The sequence below is a fragment of the Thunnus albacares genome, chromosome 11 (assembly GCF_914725855.1).
Source record: "Thunnus albacares chromosome 11, fThuAlb1.1, whole genome shotgun sequence".
Taxonomy (NCBI): Eukaryota; Metazoa; Chordata; class Actinopteri; order Scombriformes; family Scombridae; genus Thunnus; species Thunnus albacares.
Window position 1 is genome coordinate 31,903,152 of NC_058116.1, and position 16,269 is coordinate 31,919,420.

The 16,269-nt window shown below is 39.9% G+C and overlaps 1 protein-coding gene across 1 annotated transcript in view; it reads left to right on the forward strand.

The window, feature by feature from the left end:
- ttn.2 (titin, tandem duplicate 2) overlaps positions 1-16,269 on the forward strand; it is a 253,622-nt gene that overhangs the window by 37,608 nt on the left and 199,745 nt on the right. Inside the window, exons 37-44 of the mRNA XM_044365366.1 lie at positions 1,553-1,697; positions 3,222-3,390; positions 4,385-4,616; positions 6,975-7,259; positions 7,347-7,472; positions 8,385-8,573; positions 9,125-9,505; positions 11,685-11,735. Of these exons, the coding sequence (XP_044221301.1) occupies positions 1,553-1,697; positions 3,222-3,390; positions 4,385-4,616; positions 6,975-7,259; positions 7,347-7,472; positions 8,385-8,573; positions 9,125-9,505; positions 11,685-11,735 (1,578 nt within the window). The remainder of the gene's footprint in view (positions 1-1,552; positions 1,698-3,221; positions 3,391-4,384; positions 4,617-6,974; positions 7,260-7,346; positions 7,473-8,384; positions 8,574-9,124; positions 9,506-11,684; positions 11,736-16,269) is intronic.

Sequence of the window (16,269 nt, forward strand, 5' to 3'; positions counted from 1 at the left end):
TAATTTATATTTAAAAGAAAACAAGTAAAAACAAATACAGGTGAAAACTAAAACCAAATTCTCTCTAAAGACTCTCAAGACATCAACACATTTATATGTAATTAATTATAATTTGTATTTTTTGTCAGTAGACATTTAGTTTTTTAATTGGCAAATATACATTTTGTAAAACCTTTTTATAATAAAGAGTGTGGTATAAATCAAATAAGGTCAGCAAAAATTGTAAAGCTGAAATGATTAGCTGTTTAATCGATCTATGGTAGATTAATGTGCAACTATTTTGATAAACAATCATTTAATTCATTTTGAAAGCAAAAACGTCCAACGTGAAAACGTGTTTTGGACTGTAGGTTGAATAAAACAAGACTTTTAAAAACATCACATCGGGCTACAGGAAATTGTGATAGACACCATTTACTATTCAAATAATTACCAGATCAGAATTAACAGAATAATGAAAATAATCTTTAGTTTCAACGTTAAGAAATTGACTCTAATGTTGTCATTTGTAATTCTAATTTTCATACGTTGTTTTTTGTAACTGGAAATTAGAATTTAATAATATGTCATTCATCACTTTTAGAGATTTTTTAATTATTTAGTACAAGTTGTAAAAGGTACAATTTTCAAAATAGTACAATTATAATTCCCATTACAGCGTATAAATAAAAATAGCGGACTCTGCCTTTTGGGGTGATCTGTCTATATTAAAACTAATGAACTATTTTTTACTGTTAGATCTCGTGATGAATGTTGATATAAAGTTTTGAAGGATTTCAGGCGGCTTTAAAGGCCGGGAAACACCATGTTTTCTAGGTTTTCGGTTGTTTACTGTAGAGTCTGATCTATAAAAACATGTGTTACATGTTCAAACTTCTCACATGCTTTCATTTCAATAAATGTTCAAATGATCCAATATTTCAGCAAAAATCAAAGATTAGAGAAAAAGTCCAAAAACTGAAAACAGATTTGTGTATCAGAACTTTGTTTTTTCTTCTTTCCTCTCCCATTAATCATCTCACCACCCCTCAGATTTATCTGCTGACCCTTTGGAGGGGCCCGACCCCTAGGTTGGGAACCACTGGACTAAACTAGCTAACTGTATATAAAGTAGTGTAAACTAGCTCCACCTCCAGCAGCTACAACAGTAACATGCTGCTCTAACACTGATGCTTCACTATTAATAATCTAATGATGTCATATATAATAATATATCAGTCAGAGGGACCAAACCACTACTTTTACTGCAATACTTTAACTACATCAAGCTCATAATACTTATGTACTTTTACTGTAGTAGGGTTTCTCATGCAGGACTTTTACTTGTAATGGAGTATTTTTACATTACTGTATTGGTACTTTTACTTCAGGATCTTAGCACTTTCTCCACCACTGCCCATCCTATGATAATCATCTATAGAGGTAAATGATGAAATAACTGAACATATTAGATCGAGGAGTTTGGATTTTGAAGTTGAACCTTAGTAATATTTCTCATATTTAGAGCTTTGTTTGTGCTGATCATTGCAGCTCTTTTTATTACTGTTTTCAGCTCGCCTGATTGAATTCACCAAGAAGATCAAGGACATAAAGATTACAGAGAAGAAGAAGGCGATTTTTGAATGTGAGGTCTCTGAACCAAACATCCAGGTGACATGGATGAAGGATGGTCAGGAACTGGACGTATCTGATGAAAGGTATGTTAGTATTTATCAAACACTTTGTCACACGCTTACCTCATCTTCAAATAAAAGCAACTACTAACTTCTACTCATTAGTTAGTCAGTTTTGAACATTATGGCCCTCTTTACACCTGGTAGTGACATCCATCTCGGGTTATCCGATCACAAGTGGACGGCTCTAAATACAGCTGTAAACGCACCCAAGACGCATTGAGGACGGATTGAGATCCGATCACTCAGACCACATTCGGAGGTGGTCTGGGCCGCATGTGACCACATTCATTTAGCAGTGTAAACGCAATGCGTCCTGGACCACATTGAAGGACCGCTTACTCAACTGACGTCTTCCATTTTCTGGCAGACTAGGCAGGGAATTGCATCGCTGCCTCCGGGTCCAAAGCTGTTCAACTTGTTTGATAACAGGATAAACAAACTAGAAATGCACTGCAATACTGCTGAATAATGAAATAAATCGCAAAGCATTGCTGAAAATACTAAAGACTCGTTCAGGATCCCCATCTGTACGAATACAATTTGATTACCATGGCATGTTACATTTAACAGATTTGGCAGTTAATGAGTTGTATGGTGGTGTTTTATTTATTACCACAAGGTGGGGCTATTGGTGCCATGTTTTAATATGTTAAGCATTTACAGATGGGACACTTGCACTATAAATATGAACAGTTTAGCACTTTTAGTTTTTAAGATATTAGCTTTCAAACGTGCCTCCCATAGACTTTCCATTATAAATTTTAATATTAAAAAAAATTATATAAAGTCAGTGGAATATGCTAGAAAGCTGAAAAGTAATGGCACACCTGTCCCTTAAGAGCTGAACATTTTGATATTTGAATGGTTTCTGTCGCTCAAAGTATGGAGGAGTTGAAAGCTTTCAGCATTCACACTAATTTATTTGTTTTTCATGTGAATTAAAAACATAATCCACCTCCCAGTTTTTCCTGTGTTTCCCGTTCCCCTAACCGGTTTCCCTCTTCAAATCGACAGTTAGAATAGTAATTAAACCAAAACCAGAAACTTGTTTTTCGCTGGATAAAATGGCTGGATAGTTTCTTCTTTCCTGTCAAGTTGATAACGACAGTTTTGTTGCTTGACATGATGAGCTCAGGATTTATCAGCTTTACTCCAAACAGTATGAACCTGGACTCTGTGTGTAACGGCTGATCTATTGGATGTGTAGAAGAAAACAGAACATTATTAACATCTCTCTCTCTCTCTCACGGCAACCTGGTTCTCTCGCCGGTTAATAACGAACGAATTTGGTCTTTGCGAACGGAAATGACGTCCATGTTTATTTGAATATAGAGCGGGGAAGTGAGATCCAATCACAAGTGGTCACTCAAGATGCATGTGGAGACGCATGTTAATGCCAGGTGTGAACAGACGTACTTCAAGCTGTCCACTTGTGATCGGATCACCTGAGACGGATGTACAGGTGTGAACAGGGCCTTATATAAGCAGAAGCTTTTTAAAAGGTTCACTATGAGCTGAAATTCTTCTTCTGTGTTGTGTTTACAGATACATGGTGACAGCAGAGAAGTACGTTCACCGCCTGATGATCCAGACTGTTCGTATATCCGATGCTGGAGAGTATTCGGTGGTGGCTGGAGCGAGCGTCTCCAAGGCCCAGCTGACCGTGGAGGGTCGTGACGTCAAGATCTCCGAACCTGCTGAGCGAGAAATCACGGTGAGATGAACGATAATTTTAACCAGAGCTACCAATGTGCGGGTTTTCAAGTTGATTCCTTGTGTTGGCCACTTCCAACTGGGCGGTATCTGTCACTAAGATGCCGAACCAGCGGCCACCTAGAAGGTTAGTGATCATGTGCCGCCATTTTGAACAGGTCGGAATTTGGCGCTTGAGAATATGTAAACAAAACCTATGTGGTGTAAAGTCTGCCTGAGTAACAACAGTTTGAATTTTACTGTTTTTCCCACATGCCAAAACAACATGTTTGGTATCTTTCCTTTCTAACTATGCCAAACACATCATAATATGAGCAACAGAACTGGCTGTAGACTTAATGTTTTACAGACACACACACAAAATTCTCAAATACAGATGGTTTTGTCAAAAGTGCTTGAAATCAACACATTACCTTCCTGTTATCTTATTCCAGCCTACAGATAGACTTTCCCATTCATCCACTTCTGAGAGGAGACTGATTTGTGAAAACAGAGATTTGTGCCCTCTGCTGGTTATATTGGAGTACTTACCCAAACACACGTTCTTAAAGTCAGGTTCACAATCCTCAATGACACTTCTTTCCCGCTATAGACAAAGGCAAATAAACCCTTTGTTTGGGTCCAGGAATGGAGGAATAAGTTTATGAAAAGGGTTGAAATTTGTGTGTGTTTAAAGGTGTGTGTTAAAAAGACCTGGACCAGCTGGAATTTGAACTTTATGTAAATAAAGTATACAAAAATAAATTATCATGAATATAAACAATAAGCTTACACAATTGTCAAACGTTACAATTCAAGAGTTGAAATATCTAAACATATTAAAATATTCAAAAAAGCCACAAATCATTGAAAGAAAAAAAAGTGAGTCCTTATAAGTGAATAAGCGTATTTCCCAAAATCAAGTGCTCCTTTAAATGTACATATGACTTTAACAATATAAAGTCATATGTACATTTCTTATTTATAACGAGTGGTTGTGATGTTTCCCGTCACAGGTTCTGGAGAAACACAGAGCGACCTTTGAGTTCGAGGTGAACGAGGATGACGTGGAGGGCCGCTGGCTGAGGAACGGAGTGGAGATTCAGTTCTCAATGGAGGAGAGGTTCAACTACATAGCCATCAGGAAACTCCACCGCTTCACCATCTCTGAGACCTATAGGAGCGACGCCGGAGAGTACACCTTCATCGCCGGCAAAAACAGGAGCACCATGCACCTCAGAGTCAACCGTAAGTCCAGCAGGAGCATTATTACAAACGCTAGTTAGTTAAGTTTGTCCTGAATTACTAAAGGACCACACTTTGGCTTTTTTGCTGGTAAAATGGAAGAATAATAAGAATAATAATAACAGACATAGTGTATATAAAAGAGAGGTAGGAGAGGGATGCAAATGTTGTCATATCAGTGGGTGAATGGGAAAAGATAAATGAACAGCAATGGAGAACAACCTGTTCTTTATCTTGGATGGGTGGAAGAATATTATAAGATTTTTTTAGAACACCAGCACAGTAAAAGTATCATGATACAAAGTGCTGGAGATTGTGTGGAGCTGAGAAAGCGGACCACTTCCATGTGTTCTGGAGTCGTCCCTCCATTCGTACCTACTGGCAGGAGCTTAAGAAGTGTATGAATAAAGTACTGAAGGTAAATCTTCCACTTACATTTGAGGTGTTATACTTGGGGATATTGGGCATAGATTTAACAAGATTTGGGGACAAATATATTTACAGAATAATGCTGATTGCAAGTAAAAAAGCGATTACCGGAAAGTGGTTGAAGAATGAGCTACCTAAGGTCGAGAACTGGGTTGTGGTTATGCACAATATATATGGGATGGAAAAGTTAACTTTCTCTGTGAGACTGGAGATGGACAGATTTGAAAGAATTTGGGAAAACTGGATAGACATACATAAAACCAATTAGATTAGATTTTATCTGAGATGTACATCATGGGAACAAAGACCCCTAGTTCATATTTCTGTTTCTTTTCTTTTTATTTTATTCTATTTCACAATATCTGCAATATTGATGACATGGTATAACTCTGTTAATTCAACTGGCCATGAGGTATGGGACATTGCTCTGGACATGTGTATATGCATCCATGTATATATATATAGCTATATATAGCTACAGGTATATGAATAATATATTTTATATTTTATTTTATCCTACTTTTCCTCTTGATATGTATGAGTAGGCACAGTTATTCTATATCTGGATCCAAAGTAAAAGGAAGATTGTCATGTTTAATAATATTATAATATTGGGAATAGAGAAAAGAATAAGTCATTATGTACCAGTTGTAAGCAGAATGTATGTGAAAATGGTAAATAAAAAGAAAATTAAAAAAAAAAAAAGAATATTTGAAGCAGCCAGTAATATTTAATAAGTAGACTGTGATATTTTAGTTCATTATAGTTTACAGAAACAATCTTGTCAAAGGAGTTAAACATGATGAATAAACACAAAATGACATTACATACCAACAATGCAACCAAAGGCATAAGATATACAGAGATGTACTTTCTACATGTCCTCCCACTTCCTGGTTAAAGCCTTGACAGGAAGTGGAGTTATTACCTGTATTGTTTGAAGGAGCCACTAGGTGTCACTATATACTACTATATTTTTATGTTGCACTATAACATACAACATAAAAATGACAGAATGACTGCTCACAACATAAAAAAAAATAAATATTATTAGTAATTCACCACATAGACCAAATACAAACTGAATTTCCATGAAGTTTTTGATTTTTTTAAATCATCTTTTCCTCTCAGTGATCATTTAATTTTGATTCATGAAAACACTGAAAAACTAAAAAAACAAACAAACAAACAAAAAGAAGTTATTTTAATTAATAAGACAGTGTGACTTTTCAGTGAAATAATCTACATGTAAATGAAAAGGTTTTTTCATATTTATGCACTAATCTGCAAATTATTTTTCCAGAATAAAATGTCAGAAAATGGTGAAAAATAGACAAATGGAAATCATCATTTCCTAAAGCCTGAGGTGTCATCTTCAAATTACATGTTTTATCTAACCAACAATCCAAAACCTAAAGAGATTTCATTGCAGTTCACATAGAACAAAGAAAAGCATAAAATCCTCACAACTACGGTGCTGGAAGTGGTTGAAAAATGACCTGGATTCAGACAAAACTGCGATATCTGTTGGTCACCACCTGGTATTGCATTCATGGAGCGATTAGACCCACTACCTTGATAAAACAGTGAATCACAATACAAGTGGACTCTTTGATATTTTAATTAATAATGGTGTATTATAAAAAAGTGACCACTTGTAAACAGTCTACAACTCTGCCCTTAATTATTGCGCCTGATTCAAATCCAGCTCGACCTCTCTCATATGTGTGACCTTGATGCATCTTTCCTCAATACTTGGATACTGAGTCATGCAGTCTGCTTCAAGCATAACATGACTGATTAGAACTGATTAACAATGATTGAACAAAAATTTAACATTAAAAGTCCAGTGGATTGTTTTATTTTTAGAAGAATGTGATAACAGTTCTTCTCTGTCCCGGCTCACAACTCTTTATTTTCTGTCTCTAACAGTCCCGGAGCCTCCTCAGATCCTCCGCCACATGGAGCCCCAGTCAGTGGAGGCTGGTAAACCTGCTCGCTTCTCAGTGCAAGTGACCGGCATTCCTCAGCCTCAGGTCTTCTGGTACAAGAACTCCCAGGCTCTGTCTCCAGGCTTCAAGTGCAAGTTCCTCCACGACGGCAACGAGTACACGCTGCTGCTGATCGAAGTCTTCCCCGAGGACGCAGCTGTCTACAACTGCGAGGCCAAGAACGACTACGGTACCGCCAAGAGCACCGCATCGCTCAACGTAGAAGGTAAAACAGGAGGTTATTTGAACAGGGGAATATTCCAAATCAACGCCAGGACAGGTGTAGATTCAGGTTTGTGTGTGTGTTTTTCAGTGTCGGAGGTGGTTTCTCCAGACTCGGCTGCTCCTGTTGCTCCTCCTGTCATCATCTCTCCCATCGTCAGCACCTCAGCCCACGAGGGAGAACCAGCACGCTTCCAGTGCAGAGTCCGTGGAGATGGTCAGAAAACTAAACTTTTATTTGAAGCTGCTATAATCAATATTTATATAATAACAATGTACTAAATGACAGTGTGTAATGTGTTAGTTGTGGCTCGTAGTGATGAACCTACAGAGAATTATCAGTGACTCTGCAGCTCCTCTCGGCTTTATGGAGCTTTATAGTGAGTTTCAGCTCATTGTTTATCTGTCCGGCTGCAACTTTACTGTTCTGGTTCACTCTCAGCGCTCTCATAGTGTCGTTTTGGGCCGCAGCAGGCAGCTGTTTTCAGTGGAAAAGCTGGAAAAAGCCGCTGTACACTACCTGCTCAGCACCAAACGGCAAACAGACACAGTTAGCTGTAGACTAGCTGGTGAACATAGTGGAGCATTTAGCAGCTAAAGAGCCAGATATTTCCCTCAGGAGTTGGTAGAGAGCAAAAACAGAGCTAAAAGAGAGTGAATATTGGACTTACATTCACTAGGTGGACAGAAACACGATTGTACCTTATTTGCCTGCCATTAACTTTCCGGTAGCGTGTCTAATGTCAAGGCAGAAAGGTGGAAAGTCTTTTTTCAGTCCTACAATAGTACTGTATAAAAAATACAGCCCCGTTTTTCATTTCAATTAGTCGGAGGCTCCCCGAGCTAACAAGCTAGCTGGTTGTCAGTTAGCAGGTTCATTAGCTTGTGTTGTGGAGGAAAAGTATATAGTTATTTTAAAACTGGAAGCACAGCTAATAAGCCACAATTTTGAAGTCTCCGGATGTCCGTTCTCTCCAAGGTCAACACTGTCAAGACAGTTTGCTGTTGGTCAACAACCTAATTTTATGTGTCACAGTTCACTTAAGTTGAAGTCAGCACGAAAAAAATCATGTGGTTTCACATTTTGGGGGACAAACTTGGTGATCGCTTCTCCCGTGTCCCTGTCCAGATGTGAAGATCTCCTGGTTCCACAAGGAGAAGGAAATCAAGCAGTCGGACTTCTTCAGGATGTCTCAGTTTGACGACAGCTGTCAGCTGGAGATCTCCAGGGTCTACCCGGAGGACGAGGGCGAGTACACCTTTACAGCCACAAACAACGCCGGATCTGTGTCCTGCTCTGCCACCCTCACACTGGATGGTGAGTTTTACCGCCAACAAATAGTTTTTTAGCCCTGAGCTGAGTGTTTACTATAAAGATAGATACAGTAAAAGAAAATAACAGAAGTCAGCAGCAGTCATGGTTACCAATGATTTTGATTATTGGCAATTATTTTGTTTTCTAAAGATCATGACTTAATTGTCTTGTTGGAAGAGATAACAAAAACAAAAATAACTTATTTTTAGATAACAAACCCCCAAACCTCTTTACTAAACTCACAGAAAAAACATTCCAGTGAGCACAAGTCCAGTGATTTGAAGGTGAAAGGACACATAGAAGCTAAATTTAGTTGAAACACATATAAATAACTGTTTCGACAGCACTCGATGACCGTATCATTAGCCAACATATTTAAAGAACAAAATAGGTCAAAGACTTCTAAAATGACCAGTACAGGCCACCGGTTTGAATAGAATAATAAATTAAGATTGATTTTAATCGATATTCAAATCAAAATCACCTAAAATGTGCTGACTGGAATGAATGTAAATCAAATAGAGCCATAAAGTCATAAACATGCTTCCTTTCAGAGCAAAAACCAGCGGACAGTCCTCTCGAGTCTCAGTGGCATGTCTCCACCAGCCTCACCAGTCTAAAGAAAACTTCCATTGGCCAAAAGCCAGTTTTCATCCATCCAATCACAAGCTGCTCAGTGCCACACGGGGAGGTGGCTCGCTTTCATGCATGTGTGTCCGGCATGCCAAAGCCAGAGATAAACTGGTTCCATAACCAGCAGCCGGTTCAGCCCACCAAGAATGTGGTGTTTCATTTCGATGAGGTGACAAACACTGCCACGCTCATCATAGTCGATGCTTTCTCTGAGCATGCGGGGCAGTACACCTGCAGAGCAGCCAATCATGCTGGAGAGGCCGCATGCTCGGCCACCCTCACCGTAACCAAAGAAGAAGAAGGTAACCTCTGGATCTGTCGGATGCTGCCAGATTCCCTCAGAAACCACTTTCTAAAACCTGCAAGATTAATTCACCCTCCTCAAATACCTTCTTATCGTCTCCACACTTTAAGGGATGTCCTGAACCAATGTAAAAATTCAATATCAGAGCTGATTAAAGCTACAATCCTTAACATCTTTATTAAATCAAACCATGGTTTTGATACTCTTTATGGTTTGCATTTTTTCAGAAGTGGCCATTCAATCCTATTACGGAAATCTTAAAGTATTATCACTGTAAAGTGTGCTTGAAATTTTACTTACAATCAAAGAGTGTTCTGGCAAACATAGACAGCAATAATACTGAGTTACAGACAAATAATATGAGACAAATAACACAAAATATGCCACAAGATCAGAATTGTAACAATGTGATTATAAAATCATGCATAACATTTCTAAAATGTTCCATCCAGAAAAACAATTTACTGTAAATGACAACTTTAAACAACTCAAAAGAGGTAATAAAATACCTGAAAAACAAATTAGCAGCTAGAAGACGCATCCAGTTTCACTGAGTTGAATTCACAGACAAACCAATTTTTGCAGTTTTAGATCTAAATGCAGAATGTTCCACTTTTACTAACTTAGTGTGCTTAATCGACCCATTTCTTCCTGGTATTTCCTTATAATTTAGATATTATTGGTATATATCTGCATCAAGGCCACATTGTCCAGCAAACCTGCCCCACTGATCTATCAGTTGATCTTTAATCAACACTAATATTTCAGGGTCACTTGTCAAAGTTATATAATACTTCGTACTGCAACAAATAATCACTGCTACTCTTGGTGTGCAGATTAAACTTGATCGGGACATCCCTCAGCCCTCCTTCAGATTTTTACTAACCTCACCATTCCAAAACAATGAAGTGCTTCACTCCTGGGATTATCACTCCTCCCTGCAGGAACAAACTCACCTCTCCACTCTCCTTCATCCCGTCCGTCCTCACCCTCCTCTCTTCTCCCACACAGGAAAACTCTGGACAGTGCATGAGCCTCACATGTGTAACCTCTGTTTACCTCCATCCTCCAGGAAACTCAAACCCTTTTCTGTCTGTTTCATTTGTAATGCCTGTATTACGTGTTTGGTTTTTTTGTGGTCACTGTTTTTCACCTCACTCTTGCAGATGTTGTGTGTTTGATTTCTCACCTCGAAATGTAGTTTTTAAAAAAGTAAGGATTAAAACCCAGTATGAGTCATAAACTTCTTTGGGACACAGATGGGACACAAATCTATTTGCCTTTCGCATTTGGATCATTTTCGTAAATTGAAGCTATTATCAAGCTATCAAGTTCTTTATGTCAACAAATCCTGAAAATAAGAACCTGTTGTATGAAAGTGTAATATGTGGGTGCCAGATTAAGGCAATTTAAAACCACTAACAAAACAACATGTTGGAAGTGTTTTAGTCTCTCTATTAAAATACATGGCAAGCAGGTGTTTTATACAGTAGAGGTGAGCACCACTACACATTTAAACATTTGACAAAGGAATATTGTCTCAAGCTCCGCTCATTGTTTTTTAGATTTCAAATGCCCCTCATGGTATTCCTCAGTGGATGGAGTTGGCTCAGCTGTTGGTTCAAGTAACCATATATGGATTATCTCTTATTATATGACCAATCCTGTACTTAGGTTAAATGATGACAACTGAGTCAATTGCATCCACAGATGAGGACCATGCAATTCAGTTCCAAGCTTAGAAAAAACAACAGTAAGTGAGACTTTTTTTGTCAAACTAATATTTCTAAGATCAAGAATGACTTTTTGATACTATTTTTTTGGTTAATTTACATAGATGGTGCTCAAAGCCTTTACTCTACTTTAGCAGTCCTATTTGATGGCTGTACTTTAATCGGTTCATGTTTTTTAGTTTTGTTAAATAAAACGTTCTGAGAGATGATAGGATAGACAGAGTTGCCTCAATTCATGGATCCAAATACAGAAGGTAAATACATTTGAGTCCAGCAAAGAAGAATTAAGAGAGGTGGAAATCCAGATTCAGAGGTGGAAATCCCCTCTTTCTGACAAAGTGAAGGGAAGGTCTGAAGAGCCTCACTGGATCTATCCTGCATGGGATCAATGGCCTCGATGTCTGCAGATTAAATCTAAATTAACGTCATCTCTTTCCTCCACAGTGACTCATGTGAGAGAGCAGATCGAAGCCAAGATTGAGCAAGAAGTCAAAGGTAAGGTCACGTCAGATTTCTGACCATCAGATATCAGATCAGAACAGCAGATTATTGCCACACATGATAAGCAGGCAAAATGGAAAAGGGACAGTTTAACCACATCTCTGTTTTACTTGACTGTTGAAAGTAGTCTGTTAGTGGGAAACTTTGATCCAAGCTTTGGCCCATTAAATATTGATTTTAGTGGAGAAACTGCTGAGAAAATGGAGAAAAAACAGATGTGTGTGTGCATGCATTATGAAATATTATTTGGATTACTGTTGGCCCGCACCTACAGACTGCTTTTAGAGTTTGTAACCATGTCATTATGTTGAACTGTCCCTTTAAATGATCTTTGAATTTCCACAGTTGCATGCCATCTTTATGTGTCTTGGTAGAAAATTCCAGTTGTCTGTATTATTCTACCTTCTCTTATTTTGATGATATTCAATGGTTTCCCCCAGGCGAGCACTGATAGAACTTGCTTGCACCACTTTTTGACACTTGCGGTTTGCATCCAAAAGTTCGTTTCATTTTGGCATGAAGGTTCCTCTGATCTTTTCCCAGAAAAGGTGCAAGATATGTATCTTTTAAAGCTTCCAGATTTGAAGTGCCCTTTAAAAGATATGAAGGTTTACTGCATCTGGAACTGATATCTTCTTCCTGCAAAATATTTCTTAGCCTGGCTTGCAGATAGTGGGATGTGATTCCTGTGGTTTGCTTTCTAAATAACACCAGTAAACTATATTAGTTCGAATAAACGCCTTCTCACCCAATTTTACAGCTTCATTTGTTTAAGTTTTTGAATATAAGATACATTTTGGAGAGCTGTGCTTCTCATTGATACTTTTGCATTATGTTTTCCTCTGAAGTTTAAGGATTAGAAAGGGCGTTTATTCTCCTGTCTGCAAGTCAGGTAAGGAATATTCAAGTAAAAGCCAAAGCAAATATCCAAAAGTAAAACAAGCGAATGTAAGCAGCCCATCTTGGAAATATTATGCTTTTTTAATAATAATAAAATAATTTATGTTTTGAAGAAATTTCCACAGACGAAGGATCAAAACTTCCTGCAGGTTTCTAATAAAAAGAATCAAGTCTTGCGTTTATTCGAACAAATATGGTGAGTGAAATTATTTCTTATGGCATTGTGACTCGCAGCATGCATTTAATATTTCCATTAATGATTCATTCAAATCCTTTTCTCTCTTTTTACCCCTGGAGGCTGTGTTGTTCTGACATTTGTCATTTTATTTTTGCAGAGCTGTTTTATCACGAAAGCAAAGAAGCACCACCACACAGTAGCACAGAGCTCACCGGTACTCGACAGCTGAGAGGAGCCTTCTCCGACACTGAGGATTTCCTGGATCATGGCCTGGTGTCAGCCAATCGGTGCTCCAGCAGAAATTCCTCCATCAGCTCGTGGACGGAGAACATCAAACCGTCTTTCACCAAGAAACTCAAGTTCCAGTCAGTCTTGGAGGGGGAATCAGTGGAGTTAAAGTGTAAACTGGTTGCTTGTCCTCCACCAACTATCCTTTGGTTTCATAACAATAGATCCATTCCTAAAGAGCGTAGACGTAGGATTTGTACTGATAGCAGAATGCACATGCACACAACCAGTCTGGTTATCGATAGTATCAAAGAGAAGGACTCGGGCAGTTACAAAGTAATGGCAATAAACACAGAAGGTTCTGCAGAGTCCACAGCATCACTTTTGGTGTCACTGAGGGAAGAGCAGTCCGCTAACTACCTGGGCTTTATTAGACGCTCTGCCAAAGCCCATGCAAGCATAGACACCATGGCAGAGCAAAGGAAGGAGAGGAAGTTTAGGGTTGACCTCAGGTGTGTAGGGTCTCCATTTGACAAGATGTCCAAAGTTCATCAGGGACGATCTCGTTCTAAGAACGCTCTGGTACGTACTGTGTACTTTTGGTCCAATTCTCATTCAAAAGAAAAAGAGTCAGATAAAGAATCTAAACGTTTGGAGACTGCCTCTGAGCGTGCCCCGTCCCCTCCCCCCATGTTTGACAGGTCTGAGCGCTTTAACGACAGATTCAGTGACATCTACTGTGACCGGCGTACTGGTGGCAGGTTCAGTGACAAGTTTAGTGACAGGTGCAGTGATAGATACAGTGAAAGATTCAGTGACACTGAGAGCCTTCACAATGAGGTAAGAACAAAACTTAGCACACTTCAAAAAGCTGTCAAACAGAAGAAGAGGCTCTCTATCTCTACCATGTCCTCCTCTGAGTTTGAGTTAGAGTCAGTGGCCAGCGAGTCAAGCTATAAGGAGTATGTGGAGAGGCTCAGGGTCAAGCCTGCTTCTCTGACTGATGTCCAGCATTTCAATCGACCCTTCGATTTAGGGGAGAGTCATAGGGAGCTTCAAGGTAAAACCTCGAGCGGAGAGCCCTCTCAGCCTCGTGTGAGGCATTCATTTGAGCCTCAGTCCAGAACCAGGGCCATTCAGATCATGAGAGGTGAGCTGGTTGATACAATGGTGCCACAGACAGAAAGTAAATCAGATGAAAAATATTCAGAGACACTGGAGGATGAAAAATCGGAGAACTTTGTTGAATCTCAGGCAGATGTTAGATTCAAACAAATGGTAAGTGAGCATCACAGTGAGGTTGCTGACCACAAGGTGGAGGCTACAAAGGTGCGGGCTGAGCTATATCACCCTCAAGTCTCATACTCTGAAACATTAGCATATCCAGAAACTACAGCATACACTGACAGTGGGGAATCTGTTAGAATTGTGCCTGATCAAAAGGAGGCATCACTCACAGAGTCGCCTACGTCAAGGCCAGTCACATCTGTCAGGGAGAAGTTTTTCAGTGAAGCCCCAGAACATATATCAACAATAGAAAGAGTTGAGCCATATGAAGAGGAACATGTAGAGGAATCTTTGAGGGCTCAGTATGAGAAGAGTCTGGAAGCTGAGCGGATGGAGTGTGAGGAAAAACTTCTGGCCCTGCGGATCAGGAAATGGCAGCAAGGGAGTAGGATGTCTGAAGAGGAAACATTTCACCCTGAAACTGATCTGCCCATTGAGGCAGAGACACAGTACATGGAACCTCAGGGGCACATTTACACCCAGCAGGAGGTGGTGGAGAAAAGAGCATATGTAGAGACTGAGGTCATGCCCTCTTCTTTCCATACATCACCTAGAATGAAGGCAAGGTCGGTAGATCCTGAAGCTGCTACTGTGTCAACACTCAAATCACCCACAATAAAAACTAGAGCAGTAGAAGTGGAAGCTGAGTCATCACCTAGAACAAAAGCAAGAGCAGAGGCCAGACTGAGAGAATCGCCCAGGTCAAGGCCAGTCAAATCTGTCAAAGAGAGGTTCCTTAGTGAAGCTGTAACACCAGATGACATAGCAACAGAAACAATTGAGCCATATGAAGAGGGGTGTTCAGGGGAGTTTTTGAGAGCTCAATATGAGAAGAGCCTGAAAGCTGAACGGATGGAGTGTGAGGAAAAACTCTTAGCACTGCGGATCAGGAAATGGCAGCAAGGCATGCGGATGTCAGAGGAGGAGACATTCCACTCTGAAACTGATCTGTCCATGCCAGCAGAGACACAGTACATTGAGCCTGAGGGGCCCATTTACACTCAGCAGGAGGTTGTGGAGAAAAGGGCAACTGTGGAAACTGAGACCATGTCAAAACCAAGGTCACCTAAATCAAAAGGTAAAGTAGAAAAGGACGAAACCTGTTCACCCCTGCTTAAAGCCAGAATGAAAGGCAGGGCAGGAGAGTTGGAAACTGACGCATCGCCTAGAACAAAAGCAAGAGCAGAAAAATTGTTGTGTGAGAAGACAAGAGAAGAACGTGAGCTCCAGCTATCGAGGGAAAACATTTCTGAGCTGAAAAATGAGAGCGAGCAGTTTGTCAGTGAAGAGGAGGCTCTGACTCAGCGGATTATGAAATGGCAACAAGATGTTTTGATGGAACAAGAGCAAGCTGTGGAGCTAGAGTCCGACTGGGCTGAGGGTTACCCTTCATTTCAGGCAGAGACGACCACTGAGGTTGGAAGAAATGGCACAGAGGCTTCTGCTTCCGAATCAGTACCTGAAGTGGTTCACAGCAAGAAGGCCCCTCTAGGAAAAACAGCCAAAGACAGGTTCCTTTTGAGCGAGTCAGTTCCAGCTGGTTTCCAGGATCAGCAGGATGATGGCACGCAGTGGCCACCTGCAGACGAACTGCTGACGGAGGGCCGTGAGACCAGGTTGCAGAGGGACAGTGAGTACTTTGTAAGTGAGGAAGAAGCACTGGCTCAGCGCATTCTAAAATGGCAACAAGATGTAGTAGAACAAGAGGAAGTAGCTGAACTGGAGTCTGAGTGGGCCCTGGACAATCAGTCCAAACAACCTGGCTCCGGGTTGCAACTTGAGACCCATGTTCCACCAATCGATAGTACCGAACCCCATCATGCAGGCATTTCTCATAAAACCTACCCCAGTGACCTTCCACCTCCGCATATGGAACAAACCTATATGCCTATAGCTGCTAGAATACCTTCACCTGCTCATCTGGCTGCTTATGCC